Here is a 23,314-nt window from a genome sequence, read left to right on the forward strand (position 1 = left end):
ACTAAGGGTCAATTTAGAATGGCCAATTAACCTCACCCACACATCAGTGGGAGGGAACTCATGCAAAAATGGGGAGAATGTGCAAACGCCACATAGACAGTCATCTGAGGCCAGAATTGAACCCAGGTCCCTGAGCTGTGAAGCAGCAGTGTTAACCATTGTGGCAACATGCCACCCAAAAGAAGGGATTTTCAAAGTACCAGACATCTGCGAAAATCAGAATCCTTTTTTTGTTCAACATGTATTAAAATAATCAAAGCAGAATTGAAACAATTTTGCATACTTCAATATCCAATGAAAATCGGATACTGTTAACTAATTTTTAAGAAAGCTGGTGTGAAAAAGCTGTCTGATATCGACCTTGACAGATGCATTTAAAAGGGAGCAGGATAAGGACATGAGGGTGAAAAAAATATCCTGTAATCGATAAGGTGAGACAAAGTGAGGCAGGAGGACATTTGTGTGGAGCATCAACACAAGCATTGACCTGCGTGCTTGAATGACCTGTTTCTGTGCTCTACATTCCATACAAATACTCCAGCCATACCATCTGATGGATACCAAATCTAAGATGAGGGAAAAAAGGAAACGGAGTACTAAGAGAGAAAGCTAAAATGTCAGTAAGGTCTCATCTGTAATGCAACATTCCAAAAATGTATTTCATGTTATGTGTAGCCCTTCATGCATTCAAGATAAAGCAGTGAAATCAGAAAAAGAATTATTAATTCATATATACATAACAGTCCTACCTTCTGCAAATGTTAAAATTTCACCATCACCAATGAAATCAACATTCTTTGTAGCTGTGCCATCAACCACGCTCCACTCCACAGTTACCTCACCGAGGCTTCCACCACGCCTATCTATGACCAGTTGTATAGTTGCCTGACTTTCTTCTGTTACTTCAAGATAATGCCCTTCATCTGTGGCATTAGGATTTGTACTGTAAATCAAAAAGGTCCCAAATGCATCTCCGTTCATTACTATCACAACAGTGGAGGTATTTGGATGGCCAATTGTAGGTCGATTTGCTAGGATAACCACTTCATTCACCAGTTCCACGCTTACAAGCAAAATGGCAAATCCTTCATCACGTTCTGGTGCACTATCACTTCGGATTGAAACAGAGAGATTTGCAAACTCATTGCCTTCATGCATGATTGTCCAGGATCCAGTGACTGGCTCATAATCACTGCCGGCTGTTGCCTGGGCACTCAGAAGAGTGGACACACTTGAGCTATTTTTGAGATAGGTCATGAATTCTGTACTGTTGCTCAGTACAGTAGACAATGAAGTTACCCAGGAGCACTTGGACATCCCAGAGATATTTGCAAATGAAAAGGCTGAACAAGCTTCTTCCTTGAGGCAAAGAGCTGCACAGGCACGTAAAGCATCTCTCTCCAGAGAAACATTCTCCTGAATAACAGATTGGCCATTTGCAATTCCAGGGACTGCGGGTTGATAATAAGAGAAGATGTCCTGTCCCTCTTCTATCAATAGGTTCACAAAATCAATGTTGGAGGTGCTGTAAAATATTTGCAATTTCCCAAAATGGCCTCCACTACATTGGAAAGCAAGCACAATTAATTGCTTTATTAGAAAATATGTATAAGTCCCACCTTAACATACTGCATTTCTAGTTCTAAGCAGGTTACTGTCATAGTGCTTGGAACTCAGTATTCAGTTGAAGCATGAGCCAATGTCAACAAAATGTATCTCTAAATTAATTTTAAAAGTCTGGATGAACTTCAGCATTACAGGCTCATCTGTCATACAGACTTAATTAATGCAACGGGCTATCAACAAGACTGGCTTTTATAAATCACTACAATGCAGGAAAATTATCAGGAGCTTCACTTCAGCATAATTAGATGAAGATTAACAAGCCAAGAGTATATATTTTGCAGATGGCTACGGTCAGATAGGTAGGTTTAACGAGTGTCTTAAAGGAACAGAGTGAGTTGGAAGGCAGAGAGGCTTAAGGGGTGAATTTCAGACCTCCAGATCCACATGGCAGAAGGTACAGTTGCTTATAGAGATACAAAGAGAGCAGGGCATGCAAAAAAAGCCAGAGTTCCTGGCGGGCAATGTCTTTGGTCATGCCAATGTTGAATTGGAGGAAATTACAGGTCACCAAGCAATGCATTTCTTTTTATTGCCTCCAGGGCAGAAGGAGACCATTTGGTCCATCAGGTCTGCACTGACTCTCTGAAAGAGCATTGTACCCCAGGTGTACCCCAGGTCCACCCCTGGCCCGATCCCCGTAACCCCACACATTTACTCCTCTAATCTCCCTAACTCATACATCCTGGGACACTAAGAGGGAATTTAGCATTGCCAATCCACCTTCAAGTAACAAGTCTGACAACTCATGGGCAGCAAAGAGGTCAAAAGCAGTGATATTATGTTAGGCATCATCAACTTAAATGTGGAGCCTGACATTATCATGATTTCAGGTCTAGGCTAACTCCATAATACACTTTGAACGATAGTTAAACCTGGAAATGCAGATTTTCCATTATAATAGTGAGCATTGTTTGACCTCAGCATTATTCTTTTCACAAAATACTGTCCATTATGTTATGATCTGAATGTCACAAAAAGATGGATTGAATTGGTAAACTCTCACAGCGTGCAGCACACCTTCTTCTCACTGTGATATTTGTTATGGAATTTTCTTCCAGTGGTTCCTGAACTCTGTACACCATTTGTGTGAAATGGACAGTACCGTGTGGGTTGTCATTTGCTGGAACAATAATATTTGCCACATTGTCCCTCCCAATGGAGCTTCCATAAGTGGAATGGGTAAGCGTCACTTGTATGACCTGTTTTGGGAAGAAATCACTTTAAAATTAGTATACTAGCCATATTAAAATCAACCCAAAGTTACATTTTCCATAATTCCAGGTGAAAAATTTAACCCTTATTTTCTAGAAATTCCCAGCTGAAAAATAAGCATTTACTGATAGAAATCAATTTGCTCTATTCCCTTGCATTTATTTGGACTTCTTATACCCTTCATGTCTAACATATAATAAGTCAATTGCACCATAAAACGCCATTACAGGCTATGTGAAAGATGTAGAGATCTGACTTGCAAAATGCTGTCTGCATTATATATTTTTGTCTCTTTACGATAAATCTGTTTTGAACAAATAGCTTTTTTTAGCAATATCCATTGAAAACCAAATGGGTAGAGTTTTGATTTGCTATCATCCTCATTTAAATATCACTGGTCTATCCATCAGAAAGAAAAGGAAAATGATGTACAGCAGCAACAAGGGAGCAAAGATTGACAGACGTAATGAATGCAGTGATTTTCCTAGTGGGGCCAGAGGAGCATTTTTTCATCCAGCTTGGAGGGTCCATAGAACTGCACTCACCAGGCAAGCAGCATATTTGATCACGTTCCTGAATTGTGCCTTGTAGATGCTGAATAGGCTTCAGAGAAACATGAGCTAAGTTACTCTGTACAGTATTCCCAGCCTCTGACTTGCTCTTGTAGCCAGAGTACTTAAACAGTGGTCCACTTCAGTTTCTGATCAATGGTAACCCCCTGCAAGGATGCTGATAGCGGGGGATTCAGAGGTGGTGATGGCACTGAACATCAAGGAAGGATGGTTAGATTCTCTCTTGTTGGAGATGGTCATTGCCTGGCACTTAGACCATAAGACATAGCAGAATTAGGCCACTCGGCCCATCGAATATGCTCTGCCATTCAGTCATGGCTGATATTTTTCTCATCCTCATTCTCCTGTCTTTTCCCAATAACTCTTGATCTCCTTATTAATCAAGAACTTATCTATCTCTGACTTAAAGACACTCAATGACCTGACTTCAATGGCCTTTTGCAGCAAAGAGTTCCAAAGATTCACCACTCTCTGGCTGAAGAAATTCCTCCTCTTCACTGTTTTAAAGGATCGTCCCTTTAGTCTGAGGTTGTGCCCTCTGGTTCCGGTTTTTCCAACCAGTGGAAACATCCTCCCCATGTCCACTTGTATGTCATGAATTGAACTTGCCACTTATCGATCCATGCCTAAGTATTGTCTAGGGCTTGCTTCATATAGTATCAGAGAAGTCACAAATGGTGTTAACTACTGTGCAATGATCTGTGAACATCCCCACTCCTGACCTTATGATGAAGTGAAGTTCATCGATGAAACAGCTGAAGATGGTGACCATAATATGATAGAATGTGACCATAATATGATAGAATTTAACACTACGTTTCATTCTGAAACTGGGATCTTAAATCTGAGCAAGAGAAACTATGAAGGCATGAAGGCAAATTGGCAGTAGCGAATTGGAAAAATATACTGAAAAATTTGTTAGTAGACAGGCAATGGCTAGAATTTAAAGGAGAAATGCATGGTCTTCAACAGTCATATGTTCTTCTAAGACAGGAACATGTGATGGGAAAGGTGAATCAACTGTAGCTAACTAAAGAAGTTAAAGATTGCATCGCATCAAAGGAAGTGGCTTGTAAAAATGCCTGAAAAAGTAATGAGCCTGAGGATTTGGAGCAATTTAGAATCCAGCAAACGAACTGATTAAAAGACAGAAGAGAGAATATGGAATGCAAGCTAGCGAGAAACATAAAGGCATTCTGTAAAGCTTCTTTAGGTATGTGAAAAAGAAACGATTAGCTGGGAATAGTGTGGGCTGATTACAGGTGAAGACAGGAGAACTTATAGCGAAGAGCAGGGAAATGACTGAGGAATTAAAAAATGACTTCGCAACTGTCTTCATGGAAGAATGAGAGGTCACGTGACACCAGGTTAAAGTCCAACAGCTTTATTTGAAATCACAAGATTTTGGAGCACTGCTTCCTTCCTTCCTTCTCAAAGCTTGTGATTTCAAATAAACCTATTGGACTATAACCTAGTGTCATGTGGCCTTTCATCTTGTTTACCGAAATCCAAAACTGGCATCTCCACTTCATGGAAGATATAGAAAATATCTCAGAAATGCTAGGCAACCAAAGGATTTGTGAAATTGAGGCACTGAAATAAATTAATATTAATAAAGAGGTAGTACTTGAAAGGTTAACTGGATTGAAGATTGATAAATCTCCTGGACCTGTTGAGCTATACCCGCAAGTGCTGAAGGAGGAAGTTATGGAGTTAACGGCTGCATTGGCAATTAACTTTCAAATTTTTACAGTTTTGTGAAAACTACTGCCGACTAAAAAGGAGCAAATGTAACTTAAATATTTAAAGAAGGGAGAGAGAGAGAAAATGGGGAACTACAGACCTGTTAGTTCCCTGCCTGTAGTTGGGAAAACATTAGAAGCTATTATAAAGGATGCAATAACTGGAGACTTGGAAAATAATGATATGATTGGACATAGTCAACATGGATTGATGAAAGGGAAATCATATTTCACAAAACTAGTCTATAAGACCATAAAAAGCAAGGGCAGTCGTAGGCCATTCACCTATTTAAAAGCATTTTGTCTTTACCTCTTCAATTTCAGGGAAATCATCTGCTAAGAGTTCCAACTGCAAAGTTTGAATAGATTGTCCTGGAGTAAAAGTCACCTCACCCAAAGCCACCTTAAGATCACTGGTAATTTGCTGTTCATTCATTGTGGCAATCCAATGGACTGTGACTGCACCGAGTGTTCCAGCATTTCGAACAATTGGCAGATTTATCTTCGTAGTTTGAGATTCTGGCTCTTCAACAATAAATTCTGTCCTTTCAAAAACTACAACAAAAAAAAAGCCATTAGGGTTAACTCAATCTTCAGATTCCAAACCAATTACTTAAATTAACACAACATAAATAAGTTCAAGGTATCGGACAGTACCATATGAATTGCAATTTGCAATCATTCAGGGAGTTTGACAGTTATTAACCTTTGGGACTTGTGGATCCTGCCTCAATAATCTGATTGAGTTTTCTGGGAAAGTGATCCATATAGCCCACCAGACTGGCAGTGTTGTTTGCACTCTGACTTCTGAGTCGGTCAGTCATATGTTCAAATCTCCATTCCAAGAACTGAGCATACAATCTAGAATCCCTACAGTTGCAGAAGGTGGGCATTCGGCCCATCGGGTCTGCACTGACCACAATCCCACCCAGCTCTATTCCCATAACCCATATATTCTAATCCCCTGATACAAAGGGACAATTTAGTATGGCTAATCCAACTAACCTGCACATCTTTGGATTGTGGGAGGAAACCGCAGCACCTGAGGGAAAGCCCATGCAGACATGGGGAGCATGTACAAACTCCACACAGACAGTCACCCAAGGCTGGAATTGAACCCGGATCCCTGTGCTGCAAGGCAGCAGTATTAACCACTAAGCCACATGCCATCCAGTATCTAGTCTGATACTTCATCAAGAGATTGCTGTACTATTCAAGGCGCTGCATTTCAAATGAGATGTTGAATAATTTTGGCCTACTAATGAGCCTAAAATAAGAGCATGCTAGATACATGTACCAGTACTGGTGGCCCAAGTCTCACCAATAATTGGGCCTTCGACCCATTCAACATATTGTCAACATATTGTGGATCCCAAGTGACTGCCATTTTTACAATGGAACTGACTTACGTCACAAACGCACTGATAAAATAAAAAACAGGCACTTCATGAAAAAAAATTAATGAGGGTTTATTCAAACAGCCTGAACAGCTAGGCCAAGCAGCAGTTGAGTCTTTTAGAAAATAGCAGGTGAGGGGTGAGGGGTTCTGCTCACACAAGATCGGGGCTCACATAGAGTTTATTCATTAGTGTCACGAATCACATTAATATCGCCGGCGCCTATTTGGGTGCACGGAGGGAGAATTTACTATTGCCAATACTCTTAACCAGCGTGTCTTTCAGACTGTCCCACCTGTCAGCTAGGCTGGCTGATGGCATCTTCTGAAATCTCACCACATGATCAACACAGATACAATGGGCATACCGCTGGCAATCTGAAGTTTTAATGCTCAGGTGGTGGGGTGTCTCTACAATGTAACCCAAACAATGTGGAACATATCACTGCAGTTTCATGCATTTGGCACACCTGAAAGCTTTTGTGTTTTCAAGTCTGATGTTTTCAAACAACAATAACAGCAAGTGGACTGCAGCATTTCAAAAAGATAGCTCACCACCACTTTCCCATGCGTAGCTCGGGATGGGCAATAAATGCTGGGCAGCCAGCAAAACCCATGTCCCAAGAATGAATCAAAAATAACAACACTTCAGCTGCCAGTTCAGTCTGGACTAGCTGGCTTTCTGGCAATCACCATCACTGGTACTAGTTGAGAGGGAACATTATCCCTTAATGATCAGTTTGGCTTGATTGTTAACAGTCTTACTTTCTGCTAAGAAGCAGCCTTTTACACATTTAACACACTTTGATGGGATCTAGATGTAAAGCCTGATGTAGGAACAATATAAGCTAAGACTGGATTTCAAGAATATAAATTTATATTGATTTGACGCACTGCAGAATAGATGGGATTAAGTTACAGGTTTAATAGCTAACTTTAAGAAAACATGCTAAAACTGGAAAATCTTTATAAGCAGCATACCCATAGTATAACTACATCTGGATATTCAATCTTTTAATTCCATTCGTGAACAAAGCCTTGTTGATCCATCATTGCAACCTCTGTTATCAATCTAATCCTAATTATTGTCTAAAGGTAGGTAAATTATCTGGTTGTAACCATGTGTTTCAACAACTACCATTTGATTTCTAAACTTTTGATTTTACCAAAAGTTCCATAAGGGTCATCTGAAGCCTCAATCGTAATGGTTGCCTCTGTAACAGCTCCAAGCACAGCTCCCCCAGTGGTCTCATTAACAAGTTCAATACGAAATGACTCTTCAAGTTCCGGAATTATGTCATTAAGGAGGTAAATTGGCACAGCTTTACTTGTTTCTCCTTCCAGTAAGATAACATCAGAAGACGCTATACTGTAATCTTCACCTACAGAATACAAAAAAAGTTCTCTCAAAAATTTTCTTAAGGGACAATGTATGTACATATTTTATTCTCTCTCAGTGGCAGATTTGTGTGTTCAACACTTTCCAGAATTGCTATGTTTGCACAATTTCAGTTATTACTGGGCTGTGGTATTTTAAAAGAAAAACTGCAGACCACAAAAGTATGAAACATGCACCAGTTTTTACTGGGGAAGGTGTTGCCTTCACAAGCCTTTCTTTTTAATTTTTATTTATTTGTAAGTGTCACAAGTAGGCTTACATTAACACTGCAATTAAGTTACTGTGAAAATCCCCTATCGCCACACTCCAGCACCTGATCGGGCACACTGAGGGAGAATTCAACATGGTCAATGCACCTAACCAGCATGTCCTTTGAACTGTGAGAGGAAACCAAAGCACCCGGAGGAAATCCATGCATGCAAGGGGAGAACGTGCAGACTCCGCCAGGAATCAAACCAGGGTCCTGGTGCTGTGAGGCACCAGATCTTTTGCCTTCATCTCTCAGTCTCTACACCTTGCAATACACTTTCCCAACCAAAATCAAAGGAATGTGCCTGTCATCAATTCTTCTCTAAAACTGGCTGCAGTAGATCAGTTTGACTCATTATAATTTCTCACTTTCCCCTCACTGTGAGGTATTATCTGGCCTCCAATCTCATTCCCTAACCTCCATTTCTTGAGAAAAGCAATTTGCATTCATATTGCATCTATAATGTCAAAAAAATTTCAAAACACAAATAGACATTTGGAAAACAAGCACGGAACCTTAGCTTTAAGAGATAGGTTTGGACGGTGTCTCTGAAGGAAGTGGGAAAGGTGGAAGGGACTTTATGAAGAATGTGAATTCCCATAAGAACACCCCAAAGGGTCTGCTGCCAATGGCGCTGCCAAAGAAAGGGGCATATAGAAAGCTAACTGGTAATCATGAGTGGAAAATTCCAGCTACAAAGTGATCTCTTACCATTTCCAAGCAAGCAATGTTTGATTTTCTTAACTCTGATTCACAGCACAGCCAAAATCATATTACCAATAACTGCAAATTAACCAATGTGACTGGCTGTGAAATGCCCCCTGAAAATTGAAAGGCAATTGGGAACAGGCAATAAATGTTGGCCCTGCCAGTGATGACCACATCTCATGAATGAATAAAAAAAGTACAGAAAAAGACTTCAACTCTAAGTGTTGTATTAGTAGGTGTAAATGTCTCTTACCAACTCTTGCAGTCATTGATAAAGCTTGGAATTTTACTGAAACATCTGCAAATATGCCTCCAGTTCTGGTCACGTTGATTATCGGCCCAACATAATCTTCAGAAACCCGCACAGCAGAAGTAGAAAGCTGCAGGGTCCCAAATGCATCATCGTTGGCATTGATTATCACATGAGCCATGATGTCATCCTTTGTTCCAAGGCGGGGAGAACCAGCAACTAAAAGATGGAGTTTCTGTCATCACAGGTGTGCATCCTATTACACTAATCCATGTGAAAATTCCCCCAAAATTTCCATAAGAACAAGTTGTTTTATCACTGATTCGTCCACAGATTTTTACATTCAGATCGTGCTCTGGATTGTTTGGTAACTGAGGCCAGAATATTACAGTAACTGTGCTTCCCCAGTCCTCAATACCCAACCTATCTGCTTCCATTGGTATTTTACCAGCAACAGGATAGGTGTTGAGCAACCCACCCTTCCTGGGGCCAACTGAGGCCTTTTGAGGCCAATTGAGGCAGCTGATGGCTACAAAGACCTATGCCCATCATCACTCATACTTCATAAATGGCAGAAAGCTGGAGGCAGGCAGGCCATGTTGTGAGACCACAAAGTAAATCCTGGCAGCCTCTTGGTCACTGGCCCTCAAACCCCCTTGCCCAGGCTTTTCTGACTGGCCTCAGCCAAACTGCCCCACTTATCTGGGGTCCAGCCTGCAGTAATAATTTTCATGGTGGACTGGCTGAAAGCCTAGAGATAGCCACCACTCCAGTTGGCCACCTGATTGAACAGAAGCTCTCAGAGGCCAGACTTTCTCCCAGGCAGAAGCCACGACTTGGGACAATTAACAAAGTGATAGCTGTTAAATTGGGTCAAAGTTTCCCAGTCCTGCAGAGGTCGGCTCACAAACCAATCTTTCTGCCAGGGGGTTGGGCTGCTGTCACCATGGAAGTTTCTGGCCTATGGCCCTTTGTACAAATTGCAGCTCAATTCACGAACCCACACCAGGACATCAAGTTGGATACAATACAGTGAGTCGCCACTTCACTTCAAAAGGATACAAGTTTCCCACTGGACAGGAACCTAGTTATCAGAAATCAGAGCTCTCTTCTGCTCATTTGATATTTCAGATATTAAAATTTGATTATGAACCATTCCAAAATAGGAAAACTGCTCAGTCAATTGTATTATTGTCTATTAAAGCAATCAACATCTTTGAACCAGCACTGAAAAGTGCTGTGTCCACTCTTCAAGATGTCAATTTTTTAAAATGGTACTGAACAGCCAATCCAGGAGGCTCACATCTTAACACTTTCTGCAAGTAAATTTCCCAGCAAATGATTACTGGCGAGTGATAAGCCTGTACACAACTTTCTCAGCTGGGATAGCTCCAATCGATATTTGGGACAAGAACGAATTCCAATCTGTCAGGTTTCTAAAGGAGTTATTAACAATTACCTGGCTGCATCTTCTCTGTATTGTAGAGATTCTCCGATTCCAATTACACCATGAGTTAGTGTAACCTGAGCGGCTCCTTTCTGAGTGAGGATAAACTAGTATTCAGGTCTCCACAAGAGGGCAAAATACCCTACTAACTTTAACATTAGCAATCTAAATTGAGATAATACCTATTTCAAAAGTGAAAATATTTTAAATAATTTATTTCTGCACCGGTCTTCTCTCTTACGTAGAATCAACCACCTGGTTAGTTTTTTTTATATCAGATTAAAGTGATAGTAAGCAAGATAATATGGGATATAAATTTGTGTAAAACTGTAGCTAAGCCTTTTTATAGGCAAACACATGCCTCTATGCTTGCTGTTGGCATTCCTCCGTAATCCTTGCTGAACCTCTCTCCACACAACTGCCATTGTAGTGCCTCAGTGGCATAAATAGTAAGAGTCTTAAAAATAAAATCTGCTTGGCAATTTTCTTCCAAACAATAATACTGGTTCAGAAAACAATATGTTACTGCCCTGGCACTTGAATATTCAGTAACAATGTGAAGAGTTTAAGTTGGGCATTTGGATGATAGCACACACTTGATCAACAAGAGCTTATATAGCCATTATTAACAGCCATTAGGTAGAAAAGAATTAGAATAATACTGAAAAGACAGATATGTTGTTGAAGTTTTTCGTCTTGCACTCATTACGACAAACATAAGAATGACAAATTTCAAATGATAACAAGAGTTTACACAACAGGAAAAAGGATGTGGATTTGTTCTGATAGGGCAAGGAGAAAGCAGTCGAGAACTTCAAGCTTCCATGCTCCTGGGGTAATTCAAAAAAGGCACAAGGTTTGAACATATTCCTTTGTTTGAAGCAACTGGGAACCTGTGTATGAATATATGTCACTTCTAGCAAGTGTAAATGAGCCACTTAATGAGCTTGACTGATTATCTTAAATTAGTTGTTTCTGTAGTTTTGGTGCATTCAAGATTGATCAGCAAGTGCTGCCCAATTACAATATCACATCTCACTGTAGACATTTTGTTTTGCGTTTTGCAACGTGCCCTAATCAGCAACATGTTTCTCTTTTCAGCAATGTAAGTACTCGTACTCCCTTTTCAACCAACAAGTCATTTTTGAAATAAGTGGACAGAAATCTTTCAATTATAACCTATATAGGAGAAATTTATTTATAAACTAAATAAATTAAAAATCATCTCAACTCCTCAGGAAAAGAATGGATAACTTTGGCATGTAGCCAGTGATCTAATGATCGAGATATTTCCATTACAATTACTACCCTTATATGTTTGATTCCTTAGACAATCCTTAGATCAGTCATCCAACATGTGAATAGATCTGTGAACAACCTTAATCAATAAACTACAGTAAGCATGGGAACAAATTCTATCATTTCGGAACAAAGAACAGGACAGTGCAGGAACAGGTCCTTCGGCACTCCACCAAGCCTGCGCCAATCATATTGACCTATCTAGACCAACCACTTATATCCCATTTGTTCATATGCATATCAAGGTAAGTCTTGAAGTGAATGTTATTCCACATCTACATACTGATGCATGACCACTTCCAGACTAACACAGTATTATCTAATTTAGGCAAACATAAATCAGGCACTGTACTGTATTATGGTTATAATTACATTTTAGATTTAACTCTATTTATTAGTGTCACAAGTAGGCATACATTAACACTGTAATGAAATTACTGTGAAAATCCCCTAGTCACCACACTCCGGCACCTGTTCAGGTACACTAAGGGAGCATTTAGCCAATGCACCTAACCAGCCGGTCTTTCAGACTGTGGGTGGAAATCAGAGCACCTGGAGGAAACCCAACCAGACACGGGGAGAATGTGCAGGATTCGCACAGTCACCCAAGCTGGGAATCAAATTCTGGTCCCTGGCACTGTGAGACAGCAGTGCTAACCACTGTGCCACCATCTATACCTGTTAAACCATATACTTTGTGCCGGACATGAGGATTGTAATTCAGTACAATTTGGATGGGATATCATTTAAATCACTTGAAGGTTGAAGCTGCAAAACCACAACTAGAAGGCTTCCTTACATCCTGCACATTTTAAAGAACTCAATTTCTGTGGCAGATTATTGTGTTAAAGAAATATTTTATTTGGGAGAGGAGCTACTGTCACAATTATGAAATGAGTAAGATTATTTTGTTGTGGAAATATAGCTTTAAGTGTAGGATAAATTAATGGGGTCATGTGGCTTATTTTACCATCTGGCTGACAGCAATACCTATGTATGTCCTAAAACAGCAGGGCAAATCGAACCTAGCCAATTATCATCTCATCTGTCTACTCTCGATCACCACTCAAGTAATAGAACCAAACAACAATTGTTAGCAATAACCTGCTCAAAGACGTTCACTTGGGTTCTGCCAGGACCACTCAGCTACAGACCTCATTACAGACTTCGTTCAAACATGGACAAAAGAGCTGAACTCCAGCAGTGAGATGAAAGTGATTGCCTTTGACATCAAGGTTGCAAATGACCAAGTGGGGCATCGAGGAGCCTTAGCAAAACTGAAGTCAAGGGGGGGTAGGGGGGAAAAGCCCTCTGTTAGTTGGAGTCATACCTGGTACAAAGCAAGATGGTTGTGGTTGTGGGAGCTCAATCAACTCAGCTCCTGGAGTTCCTCAGAGTAGGGTCCTTGTCCCAACCATCTTTAGCTGCTTCATCAATGACCTTCCTTCCATCATAAGGTCAGAAGTGGAAATGTTTGCTGATGATTGCACAACATTCAACATCATTTGTAACTTCTCAGATATTGAAGCAGTGCATATCCAAATGCAACAAAACCTGGACAATATCCAGGCTTAGATTGACAAGTGGCAAATAATATTCATACAACACAAGTACCAGGCAATGACCATTCCAACAAGGGAAAATCTAACCATTGCCGCATGTCATTCAATGGCATTACTATTGCTGAATTCCCCACTATCTACATCCTGGGGGTTACTATTGACCAGAAACTGGACTAGCCATATATATTCTGTGGCTACAAAGGCTAGGAATCTGTGGTGATTAACTCACCTCCTGACCCTCCAAAGTCCATCCATCATCCACAAGGCACAAGGCAGGATTGTGGTGGGGTACACTCCACTTGCCTGGGTGACTGTAGCAACGTTCAAGAAGCTTGACACTATCCAGGACAAAGCAGCCTATTTGATTGGCACTCCATCCACAAACATTCATCCCTCCACCATCAATGCACAGTGGCAGCAGTGTGTACCAAATACAGGATGCACTGCAAAAATTCACCAAGAATTCTTAAGAAGCACTTTGTAAACGATGGTCACTACCATCTAGAAGGACAAGGGCAGAAACACATGGAACATCACTACCCGAAAGTTCCACTCCAAGCCACTCATTATCTTGACTTGGAAATTATCGCCTTTCCTTCATTGTCGCTGGGTCAAAATTCTGGAACTCCTTCCCTAAAAGCACTCTGGATGTACCTACATCACATGGACTGCAATGGTACAAAACCACAATCTTCTCAAAAGCAATTAGGTGTAGGTAATAAATGTTGACCTAGCCAGCGATGCCAACATCCCAAGAATGAATAAAGAAACAAAAATAGGTGAAGAATAAAATAGAATAAAAATCCAACCAAATGTTTTGGCTTACTCACTTGGCCTGTCCTGCTCCCCCTTAAGCAGCACAACATTCTGCAGCTGGACAAATACAGACTCTGGTCGCTCAGGTTCTACATCATCCAATATGGGAATGGTTACATTAACTGCTGTCTGATTGGCTTCAAAGATGACAGACCCAGATATGGCAAGGTAATCACTTTCTTCTGTTCCCCTTGCAATGAAATATGGCAAATCAGTTGACTTTGTGTCATGCACAGTTGAATACGTGACCAAGGCAATGCCCTTGAGTCCACTTAAGCGCTCAATTGTCAGTGTCACATTCTGGTCTTCCTCTTCAACTCTAACTGGTCGACTTCTTTCCGAAAAGATGAACACACCATAGGGGTCATCATTCGCTAGAACTGTCAAAGTAGCATTTGTCAGACTTCCCAGACGCCCTTTTGAAACATTACTTATGTAAATAATGAACTCTTCATCCAATTCTGGAACTTCATCTGGAGCCACCTGCAGCACAATGCCTGCTAGAGACTGTCCTTCTTCAAATGTGACATTGCCATGGATATTGATCAAATCGTTGCAAGGATCAGAGACGACATTCCAAACTAAAATAGTCTGGGATAGGGCACCGCCAGCTCGTACAACCTAAAAATTCAAGCAATACATTAAACTCATACATTGTATAATGCAGGCTATCAATTTTAAAGTCTCTCCAATGTGTCCCACAATGTAAGGCGCTATAATAATATTAGGAGGTATGCACTTAAGGTTAGAGGGGGAAAGTTCAAAGAAAAAGTGAGGAGCAAGTTCTTTACACGGAGAGTGGTAAGTGTCTTGAATGCACTTCCAGGGATGGTGGTGCAGGCAGACATGGTAAGGGCATTTATGGGGCTTTTAGATAAGCACATGAATATGCAAGGAATAGATGGATATGGACCAAGGGCAGGCAGAAGGGATTAGTTTATTTGGCATCATATTCGGCACAACATCGTGGGCCAAAGGGCCTATTCTTGTGCTGTACTGTTCTATGTACAATCTATTTTCAAATCTAATACTGTAAGCTAAGCATCCTATTCGCCAACAGCACAATTTCTATTTTCAACATGGGCAGGACAAATTACTGACCTGTAATAAAACAATTTCATGATTCCCTTCCGGTTCTGTACCATTCAAATGCAAAGAATCATTGCTGAATTGGAACACTCCATTGGCATCATCAGAGGCATCAATAATCACTATGATTTCAGATGCTATCCCAAGACTGGCTGCAAATAAAAATCAATTGAAAAAGAATCACTTTAATCTTTTCACTGCTTTGGACTGTTTAGGTTATCTGAAAAAAGAACTGATATTTATCTTATAGGTTTCATTGAAATATTGTGTAAGACAGTGTGTTTTAAATACACAATCTTATAACTTTCTTTTTCCAAATGCGAGCGATGCCATTGATTAAAGCACTGAGCCTAAAATTTCTGGGGCTGCAAATTAGAAAAGGCAACTTTGGAGACAGATGCCAGAATTTTACCGCCTTGCCTATCCAAGGCTCATATGATCCCGCTTGAGGCCAATGGATAATGCCATTCTGCAAGCTTTTCCCATCCCGATTTGGAGTGGGCGAGGCAATAAAATTCCAGCCAGGAATTCAATTTGGATCTCAGGTCTTTATCCAGGGTTTGTCCTGTTTATGGTATTGTTTAAATTTTGATGAGGGTAGAGACACGGAGCAGATCTTCCATTAGTCCTCCATTCAAAGGAGTTCCTCAACCATTCCAGAAATTGTATCATGTAAGCCCTGAGGAAATCTTACACCAGTCTTGGCTGGTGTAAGTCCCAATGAGGTATTTTGCAAGTCCTGGATATTATTTATTAATCCAGGCCTCTGGATTACAATAAACTAAAATCCCAATATGGCAATTTCAGAATCTGAATTCAGTAATGAGATGCAATCTGATAAGTTAACAAAAGATATAGGAAAAAAGTGACCATAAAACTGGTCAATTGTCCTAAAACCCCAAATCATCCTCTAGGGAGATAATTATGTTTGGTCTGTATATGACTTCAACATGCCTGACTCTTAAAGGCCCTCTGAAATGGTTTACTGAGCAACTCCATGGTATCAAGTCACTGTTTTGTTGCTTCATTAACAGAAAACCAAAAGAAACATAGTGCAAAATTCTCTGGCCCAACTTAGAATGGGCAATAAATGCCAACCTTGCCAATAGTATCCATATTCTTGGAATTTTTAAAATCATTTCTATTATTACATAGAAGTATAAGGAAGTTGGGAGTTTGAAGTTGGAAGCCAGCTAGTAAAGTTACTTGATATTTAATCAATCTTCCTTGGGGGTCCAGGGGAAATTATGCACAATGTGTTTTAAGCAGCCTAAGTTGTTTAAATATTTTTCAAGATAGATTGCGAATGGTCCTTGAAAAATTGGGTTTATTAGGGTACAATGTTCATGTTATTGTTCTGCATTTTCATATTTTATGGATTAACTAAAACTATCACTGAAAACATGACAATCACAACATAATAACAACACAGTTTATTAAAAGGTATGGTTTTTCATGTAACAAAACTGCCAGAAGCTCGCGTAAGTCAATAGTATACATCTCCCAGAAATGAAAACTGCATTCTGAGAATAAAGTGTAAACAAAAGCATGGGACAAAGAAGCTGAAATATTTCGGCCAAATCTTCCAAACTCTGGATCATCAGAGATCAGACAGAAGATTGAAGATTTGTGCTGGGACACTGCTTTCCTGACACATAGACCTACATGGCAACAGCTTGGGAAGTTTCAACTTGCAATGGGAAATCCATTTCTCCTGGGACACTTTGTGAATGCCTGACTCTGAGCTAGATTCAGGGATTTTGGACAGTTCAGTGGTATTTATCTGGGTCTGACAGCTGGGTGACTACACAATCAGTTCCCCAATCTACTGCCCTAACGCAACCCAACTAAATGTCCCCACCGTGACTATCAGTCTCAGTCTTGACCACCCTACTACTCCCGACCCACCATGGCTATACGCACCCCTCATTCCTCCCCCCAGCCCCAAATGCTCTTCCTTACGACCACTGACCGACCTGATTAGCCATGTCTAGCACCGCCTCAAGGTGACCTGCCTATCTACTGACTGGACTATTCACTCACCCATCTATCCATTAACCAACTTACCCATTCATGCACTTGCCTATTCACTAATATTCAAACTGGATATTTAAACTTACCATACATCAGTCAGTACCATAAAAAGGGATGAGACTGTCTTCCCCGACTCTTACTCCGTACAGCTGAATTCCCTGAGGGATGCAGCACATTTCTGCGATAAATGGTATCAAAGATTGTGAAGAAATGTGCAGCAGTGTTGAATTGGGGAATTTGCAAGCGCAGCAGGAATCCGTTTATCGTTGCCACTGCTCAAAAGATTTGGGTGATTAGGGATTAGGCTGCATCATCAGTACATTATTATGGTTAAAATTGTTTCAAGTTTCAGAGCTGTGATACTTAACCAAAATCTTTTAGTCATTCAATAATATCAACTACTGTTGCAGTTCTTCTAATTTCTCCAATTCTCCTCCCAATTTCCAGGTGACAATTTCAATTCCTCCACAACTCCTCAGCTGTCAATATGCTGTTCTCTGCCAAGGACCCTATACCTTTCACCCTGTCCTAACCAATTTTTTCGCACACAGTGCAATTTCTCCACCCCACATTCTACTTCCATCCTTTGTTCTTCCAAACCTAGCTTTTGTATGATCCCTCTCTTTCCAATCTAATATCACTGCTAGACCCATCCGCCATCTCCTTTGTATGCTTAAGAATTCTCTACTGAAAACACTCTGAAATGTCTTTAACAAAGCACTCAGATTTTCCCAATGTCAACGTTTCCTTAAAATCTAACTCCTTAGCAGCATTTGGACATCTTCATATCTCCTGTTCAGGTCTGACCCTCATTAGATGAGCTTATTTTTTAACATCTAAATGTGTACCTACATTTAATCAAATCTGAAACAGAACTCTTAACATCCCCATTGATGAAGTTGTCAAAAAAGTTTTGCTTCCTCATTCCTGCAAAATGAACTCCCACCTTTACACTATCCTTAACTTTCAATAAAGCCCATTGTATTTGAAATCTGAATGTTTATCCAATACCTACATGGAGCTTCTAACATATCAATAACACTTCCAGAGAGGATAATAGACACTTGACAGGAATCTCGCTCGCATCTCTGAAGTCTATCTCCCACTTTACATAAATGTTTTAGCTATAGGTTTGTTAATTTCTTCCTACTAAGCCCTATACATGCCTTCTGGCATGCCCCTGCTCCCTCTTCATATCAATGAATGAAAATTAAGATTCAACATCTTAACTTTCAGTCAAATTCATTCTTTCAAATGACTTTAAAACAGAAACTCCTTACATCCCTCTTTTTCCCTTCACTCTTAAAGCTACAGACTTTTAAAACTCAAGTAAAGAATAATTTGACTCAATTTTAGATCTGGTAAGGATTTATATCTTCATCCTTTACAGATGCTATTAGGCCTGCTGTGTACTTTCAGCATGTATTTTGTTTCAGATTTCCATTCTTTGGAGTTCTTTTTGCACCTTGATTCACATAATCTTTTCAATTCTTCTTTCTGAACTCCAGAATTAATTTTCCTATCTCTTCTCTCCAACGTCTCTTCCTTGGATGACTACTTGCACAGTAAAAAGTCTGACAACACCCGGTTTTAGTCCAACTGATTTATTTGATAGTAAACTCACAAGCTTTCGAGGGGACTCCCTCTTCGTCAGGTGACTTCGTCAGACTTTTTACTGTGTTTACCCCAGTCCAACGCCGGCATATCCACATCATGTCTACTTGCATCCATCATTCTTCCAACTTTGGCCTGTGTACTCCTGCATTTCAATGTCACTTCAGGCATTTCACATATTCCTTACTGTAATTCCTTTACTGAAATTCTCAACTTTGTTACAACTCTTCCTAGTTTAAAAGTCTTCCACAAATCTATCTATTTCTTTAATACATGTGAAAAAGGTGTGTTTTTGAAATCGGATTTTTCGGGGGTCAACTCTTACACAAGCAATATTTTTGAGGGATTGAAATCCATGCTGGTTCTTGGGAACTGCCAGCAAGCACACAGCCTCAGTAGCTGCTGTCCATGGTGCTGAACTTCCAGATTATCAATTTCTGATGGTTTAAATGCCAAAATCACAAACTCGTGAAAAAAATGCCAAAAAAAACTCACTGGATTGTTTCCACCAACCTCACTCCAAAGCTATCACAGATTTTTGGAAAATTAAGGATTTTGGGACCAAAGTTTGGGAATGACTTATGCAAGATTGACTATTTCTTGGGTATATAAGGTACATCTAGCCTTTCCTGTTACTTTCTTTCATAGTAAGACAAATAATCAACATTACAAATTAATTCCATTAATTCAGGTTGCAATATTGTTTGGAAAAATCATTCTACTGGTAAGAAGAAAGAGGCAGTCAGAAAATTTAGTTCTATGCAATCATTTAATAAAACTCAGTAACTGAGACTGGTAGAGCATGAATAAGAGGGCATGAATATTCTAGTGAAATGGAAATTGATACAGTTGTCAATTAGTGGCAAAACTTATGAAAAGGGTGAGAAAAGACCATCAGATTTGTCAGCGTTCACCTAATGCATCATCCTTCGCACTCGCTCGTAATATTAACTGAGGAATGAAATTTAAACAGCACAGGAAAGACATAGACAGTAGGTTCTTACCACGAATGTGTAAAGCTGGAAGGAAGAACTCCACCTCACCATCACCACTACCGCCGGTACCTATGCCAAAGAGTTCAGCCACTTCAAAAATAAACACACACCACATTCACACACACAAAAAAAGGGAAAGCAATGAACAAGAAAAAATGAACCACTGACTCAACTGAAAAATCAGATAGCACCTTTTCTAATAACATAAAGTAATATTATTTTAAACTAAAACATTTAATATTCACAGCACATATCACATTCAACTACTTCAGGGGTGTAAATGCTCTATAATCTTTTCCACTCACTTTCCATAAAGATGTGTATCTTGAGTAGAAAACGAGAAAATAAGTTGGAATAGCATAGACCAGAATACAAATATGACAGGTTTAAACAAGGTCAAAAATGACAAGTTAAAGTATAATTATTCATCACAAGTAGGCTTACAATAAGTTACTGTGAAAATCCCCTGGTCGCCACACTCCAGCTCCTGTTCTGGGTACACTGAGAGAATTTAGCATGGTCAATGCACCTAACCAGCACATCTTTTGGAATATGGGAGGAAGCCCCCACAGACACGGGAACAACATGCAGACTCCGCACACACAGTGAGCCAAGCCAGGAGTAGAATCTGGGTTTCTAGCTCTGTGAGGCAGCAGTGCTAACCACTGTGCCACCATGTATGCCACATGCAGATAGTTAGCTTTGATTTCAGAAACCTTGCCACAAATTTGTAGACTGAACTAAATGAAGTGACCAGGGGAACATGTTTTACATAGTTGAAAACTACACACAAGACAGTTCAGATTGGAAACTGACCATGCGGAAACTGACAATTCTATTAAACTGTAATCACGTTATGTTGCCTTAACATTATATTGAAAAATGATCACTTTGTTCCTGCATATTAAGAAAATTGAGAAACTGAAGAATTTTTTGTTGCATACCAGAAGCATTATAATGTATGCTTACCTTCTTGTTCTGAATTCAGAAGTGCCACCTTAAAGCTCTTTGGCAGCTCAGGAACAGAGTCATCTGTGATATTTACAGTTATGTATTTATATTGCTCTCCAGGCTTAAAATCCAGAATGCCTGCTGCGTCCTGGAAACCAATTTAAATGTATTAGTAATTTCTCAATGGGCCACTGTTTCTGATTATTTGATGACCAGATACCAAATCAGGCGCTGAACTCCATCAATTATCTAAGGAGAGTTGGGATCACACAAAAATTCAGTTTAATAGATTTTAAACAAGCTAATAAAACAATTGATATTGAATTTTCATTTGGGTGTTGAGGCCCTTTTCAGTGCTTTTGGCTGTTTCTGTGATGTTTTTATGAAGGAAACCTGACTTTCCTCGCTATTTCTGATTCCAAGCATTTTCCTCTGGCTTTTTTGAAAGTTAGGAACGCCTAGTGTATGAAACATACATTAACATATGGTTATGGGGGAGGTGGTTGCAGGATGCTAATGTCACTTGCCTAACCCATTCAGTCTGCAATCACCTTTCAGGCACATGGCATTAAAATTCATCATCTTGCTTTCACTCACACTTTGTCTTCTTCATACGTTTGGTTTCAGACAGTGCTGAGCTTTATTCTGCTATTAACACCTGCCCAAGGCCAATGTGTTATTATTTTACTACCACCATTACCAGTCTCCTGCCTCTAATCTATCCTTGATCTTCTCTTATGCTCCACCTGACCCTACCTTCCCTAGTTTTCTCAACAGCATAAAATCTGTCACACTTCTACCTCTCTTCAGTTCCAAACTAAAGTCACATTGGACTCAAAATATTAACTCTCTCCACAGATGCTACCAGACCTGCTGAGTTTTGAGGACTTCTGTTTTTCTTTCAGATCTCCAGCATCTGCAGTATTTTGCACCATGCAAGTTATAAGATCTGAAGCCTATTGGAGAGTTTCAAGGGCTGAAGCTTCTCCTTACTTGCTTCACTCATAGTCACACTCTCCTGTCCTTGGCCAAGGACCAAATCTGAAGTACTTAAACTTTAGGTGTGTGACTGCCTCCTGGAACATTGGCTAATGAGATTAAAAGTATTACAAGATTTGTTTTATTTGGCAGAATGTATCTTCTCTCAACTTCCATCTCCCTGTCCATCCTCCCCAAAAGAATGTATTGTCCAATAATATTGTATGGAACCTGAGGACTATACATTGTGCATTCTAATGAATAACTATGGTGTATCCATGGGGACATAGCAGTTATGTGGGATGGATGGCATGAGAGTATCTGAGGTGGCATGAGGAATCTGAGGTGGTACAGAAAATCTACAATGGCATAGGGTGACATTGAGGGAGGAGGGTGAGAGTGAATGGAGGGGTGAGGTTTAAAGAGCCTTCAAACAATGATTGGAGACATATTGTTGAGGCTGAGAACCAAGATGGGCCTTCTGCTTTTAATTGCAAGTCATTGCTTTTTCATGTTCAAACTGTCTTAATTCTTTTGCTCTTTGTTCCTCTCTCTCTCTCTCTCGGTTTTTGCTTCTAATTCAAGCTGTTTCATTTGTAATTGAATTTTAGCCAATTCCAATTCAGACTGTGTTTCTGGCAATTTAAAATGCTGAGCTATCACTGCGATTATCTTAACGTCCTTCAGGTAATGTCAACTGTAGCTTGTTTTCCAATTTCAAAAGCTTTGCTTTATCACCTTTTGTAAACCACCCCTAGTGACTTCTTCCATACCAATAAAAACTTCAGCAACTGACCGAGCCATTTTTCCACAAGGCACACCGTATTTAAACTAACCAAATGTAACACCAGAAAAGAATCCACAGATATTCAACACTCACTGTCTTTAAGTTCAATAATCTTAAGCTAAACAAGGAATTAAAAAGTTTAATTCCACAAGAGCTCCCAATTCATTAGGCATCAAATCAGAAAGTCCAAGGTTATGAAGTTAGACCGGATCCAAACCCAAAAAGGATGGCACAGCAGTTAGCACTGCTGCCTCACAGCACCAGGGACCCACGTTCAATTCTGGCCTTGAGCCACTGCCTGTGTGGAGTTTGCACATTCTCCCCGTGTCTGCGTGAGTTTCCTCCCACAGTCCAAAAGTATGCCAGTTAGGTTGATTGGCCATGCTAATTTGACCCTATTATCAGAGGGATTAGCAGGATAAATATATGAGGTTACAGGAATCGGGCCTGGGTGGGATTGTGGTCTGTGCAAATACAATGAGCTGAATGGCCTCCTTCTGCACTGTAGGGATTCTATGATTCTATGGAACTATTTTTAATTTTGGCATCAGTGTGAGCATGAAGTGTTTCACTCAGATATGATTTTA

General features: G+C 40.0%; 1 protein-coding gene across 7 annotated transcripts in view; it reads right to left on the reverse strand.

The window, feature by feature from the left end:
• The window catches only part of adgrv1 (adhesion G protein-coupled receptor V1), a 524,573-nt gene that overhangs the window by 390,260 nt on the left and 110,999 nt on the right, over nucleotides 1–23,314 (reverse strand). For 6 of the 7 annotated variants that reach the window (XR_013886686.1, XM_080189139.1, XM_080189138.1 and 3 more), the window contains exons 25-33: nucleotides 20,981–21,110; nucleotides 20,021–20,101; nucleotides 15,381–15,520; nucleotides 14,294–14,900; nucleotides 9,159–9,374; nucleotides 7,715–7,930; nucleotides 5,463–5,707; nucleotides 2,644–2,825; nucleotides 750–1,561 (exon numbers count right to left, since the gene is read on the reverse strand). Coding sequence is in view for 6 of the 7 variants with exons in the window: in XM_080189139.1 (XP_080045265.1) it covers nucleotides 750–1,561; nucleotides 2,644–2,825; nucleotides 5,463–5,707; nucleotides 7,715–7,930; nucleotides 9,159–9,374; nucleotides 14,294–14,900; nucleotides 15,381–15,520; nucleotides 20,021–20,101; nucleotides 20,981–21,110 (2,629 nt within the window). In the remaining variant the exon portion in view is untranslated. The remainder of the gene's footprint in view (nucleotides 1–749; nucleotides 1,562–2,643; nucleotides 2,826–5,462; nucleotides 5,708–7,714; nucleotides 7,931–9,158; nucleotides 9,375–14,293; nucleotides 14,901–15,380; nucleotides 15,521–20,020; nucleotides 20,102–20,980; nucleotides 21,111–23,314) is intronic. The other variant, XM_080189140.1, reaches the window with a different exon arrangement.

Source organism: Carcharhinus amblyrhynchos, chromosome 5 (assembly GCF_965287045.1).
Source record: "Carcharhinus amblyrhynchos chromosome 5, sCarAmb.v2.hapA, whole genome shotgun sequence".
Classification (NCBI taxonomy): domain Eukaryota; kingdom Metazoa; phylum Chordata; class Chondrichthyes; order Carcharhiniformes; family Carcharhinidae; genus Carcharhinus; species Carcharhinus amblyrhynchos.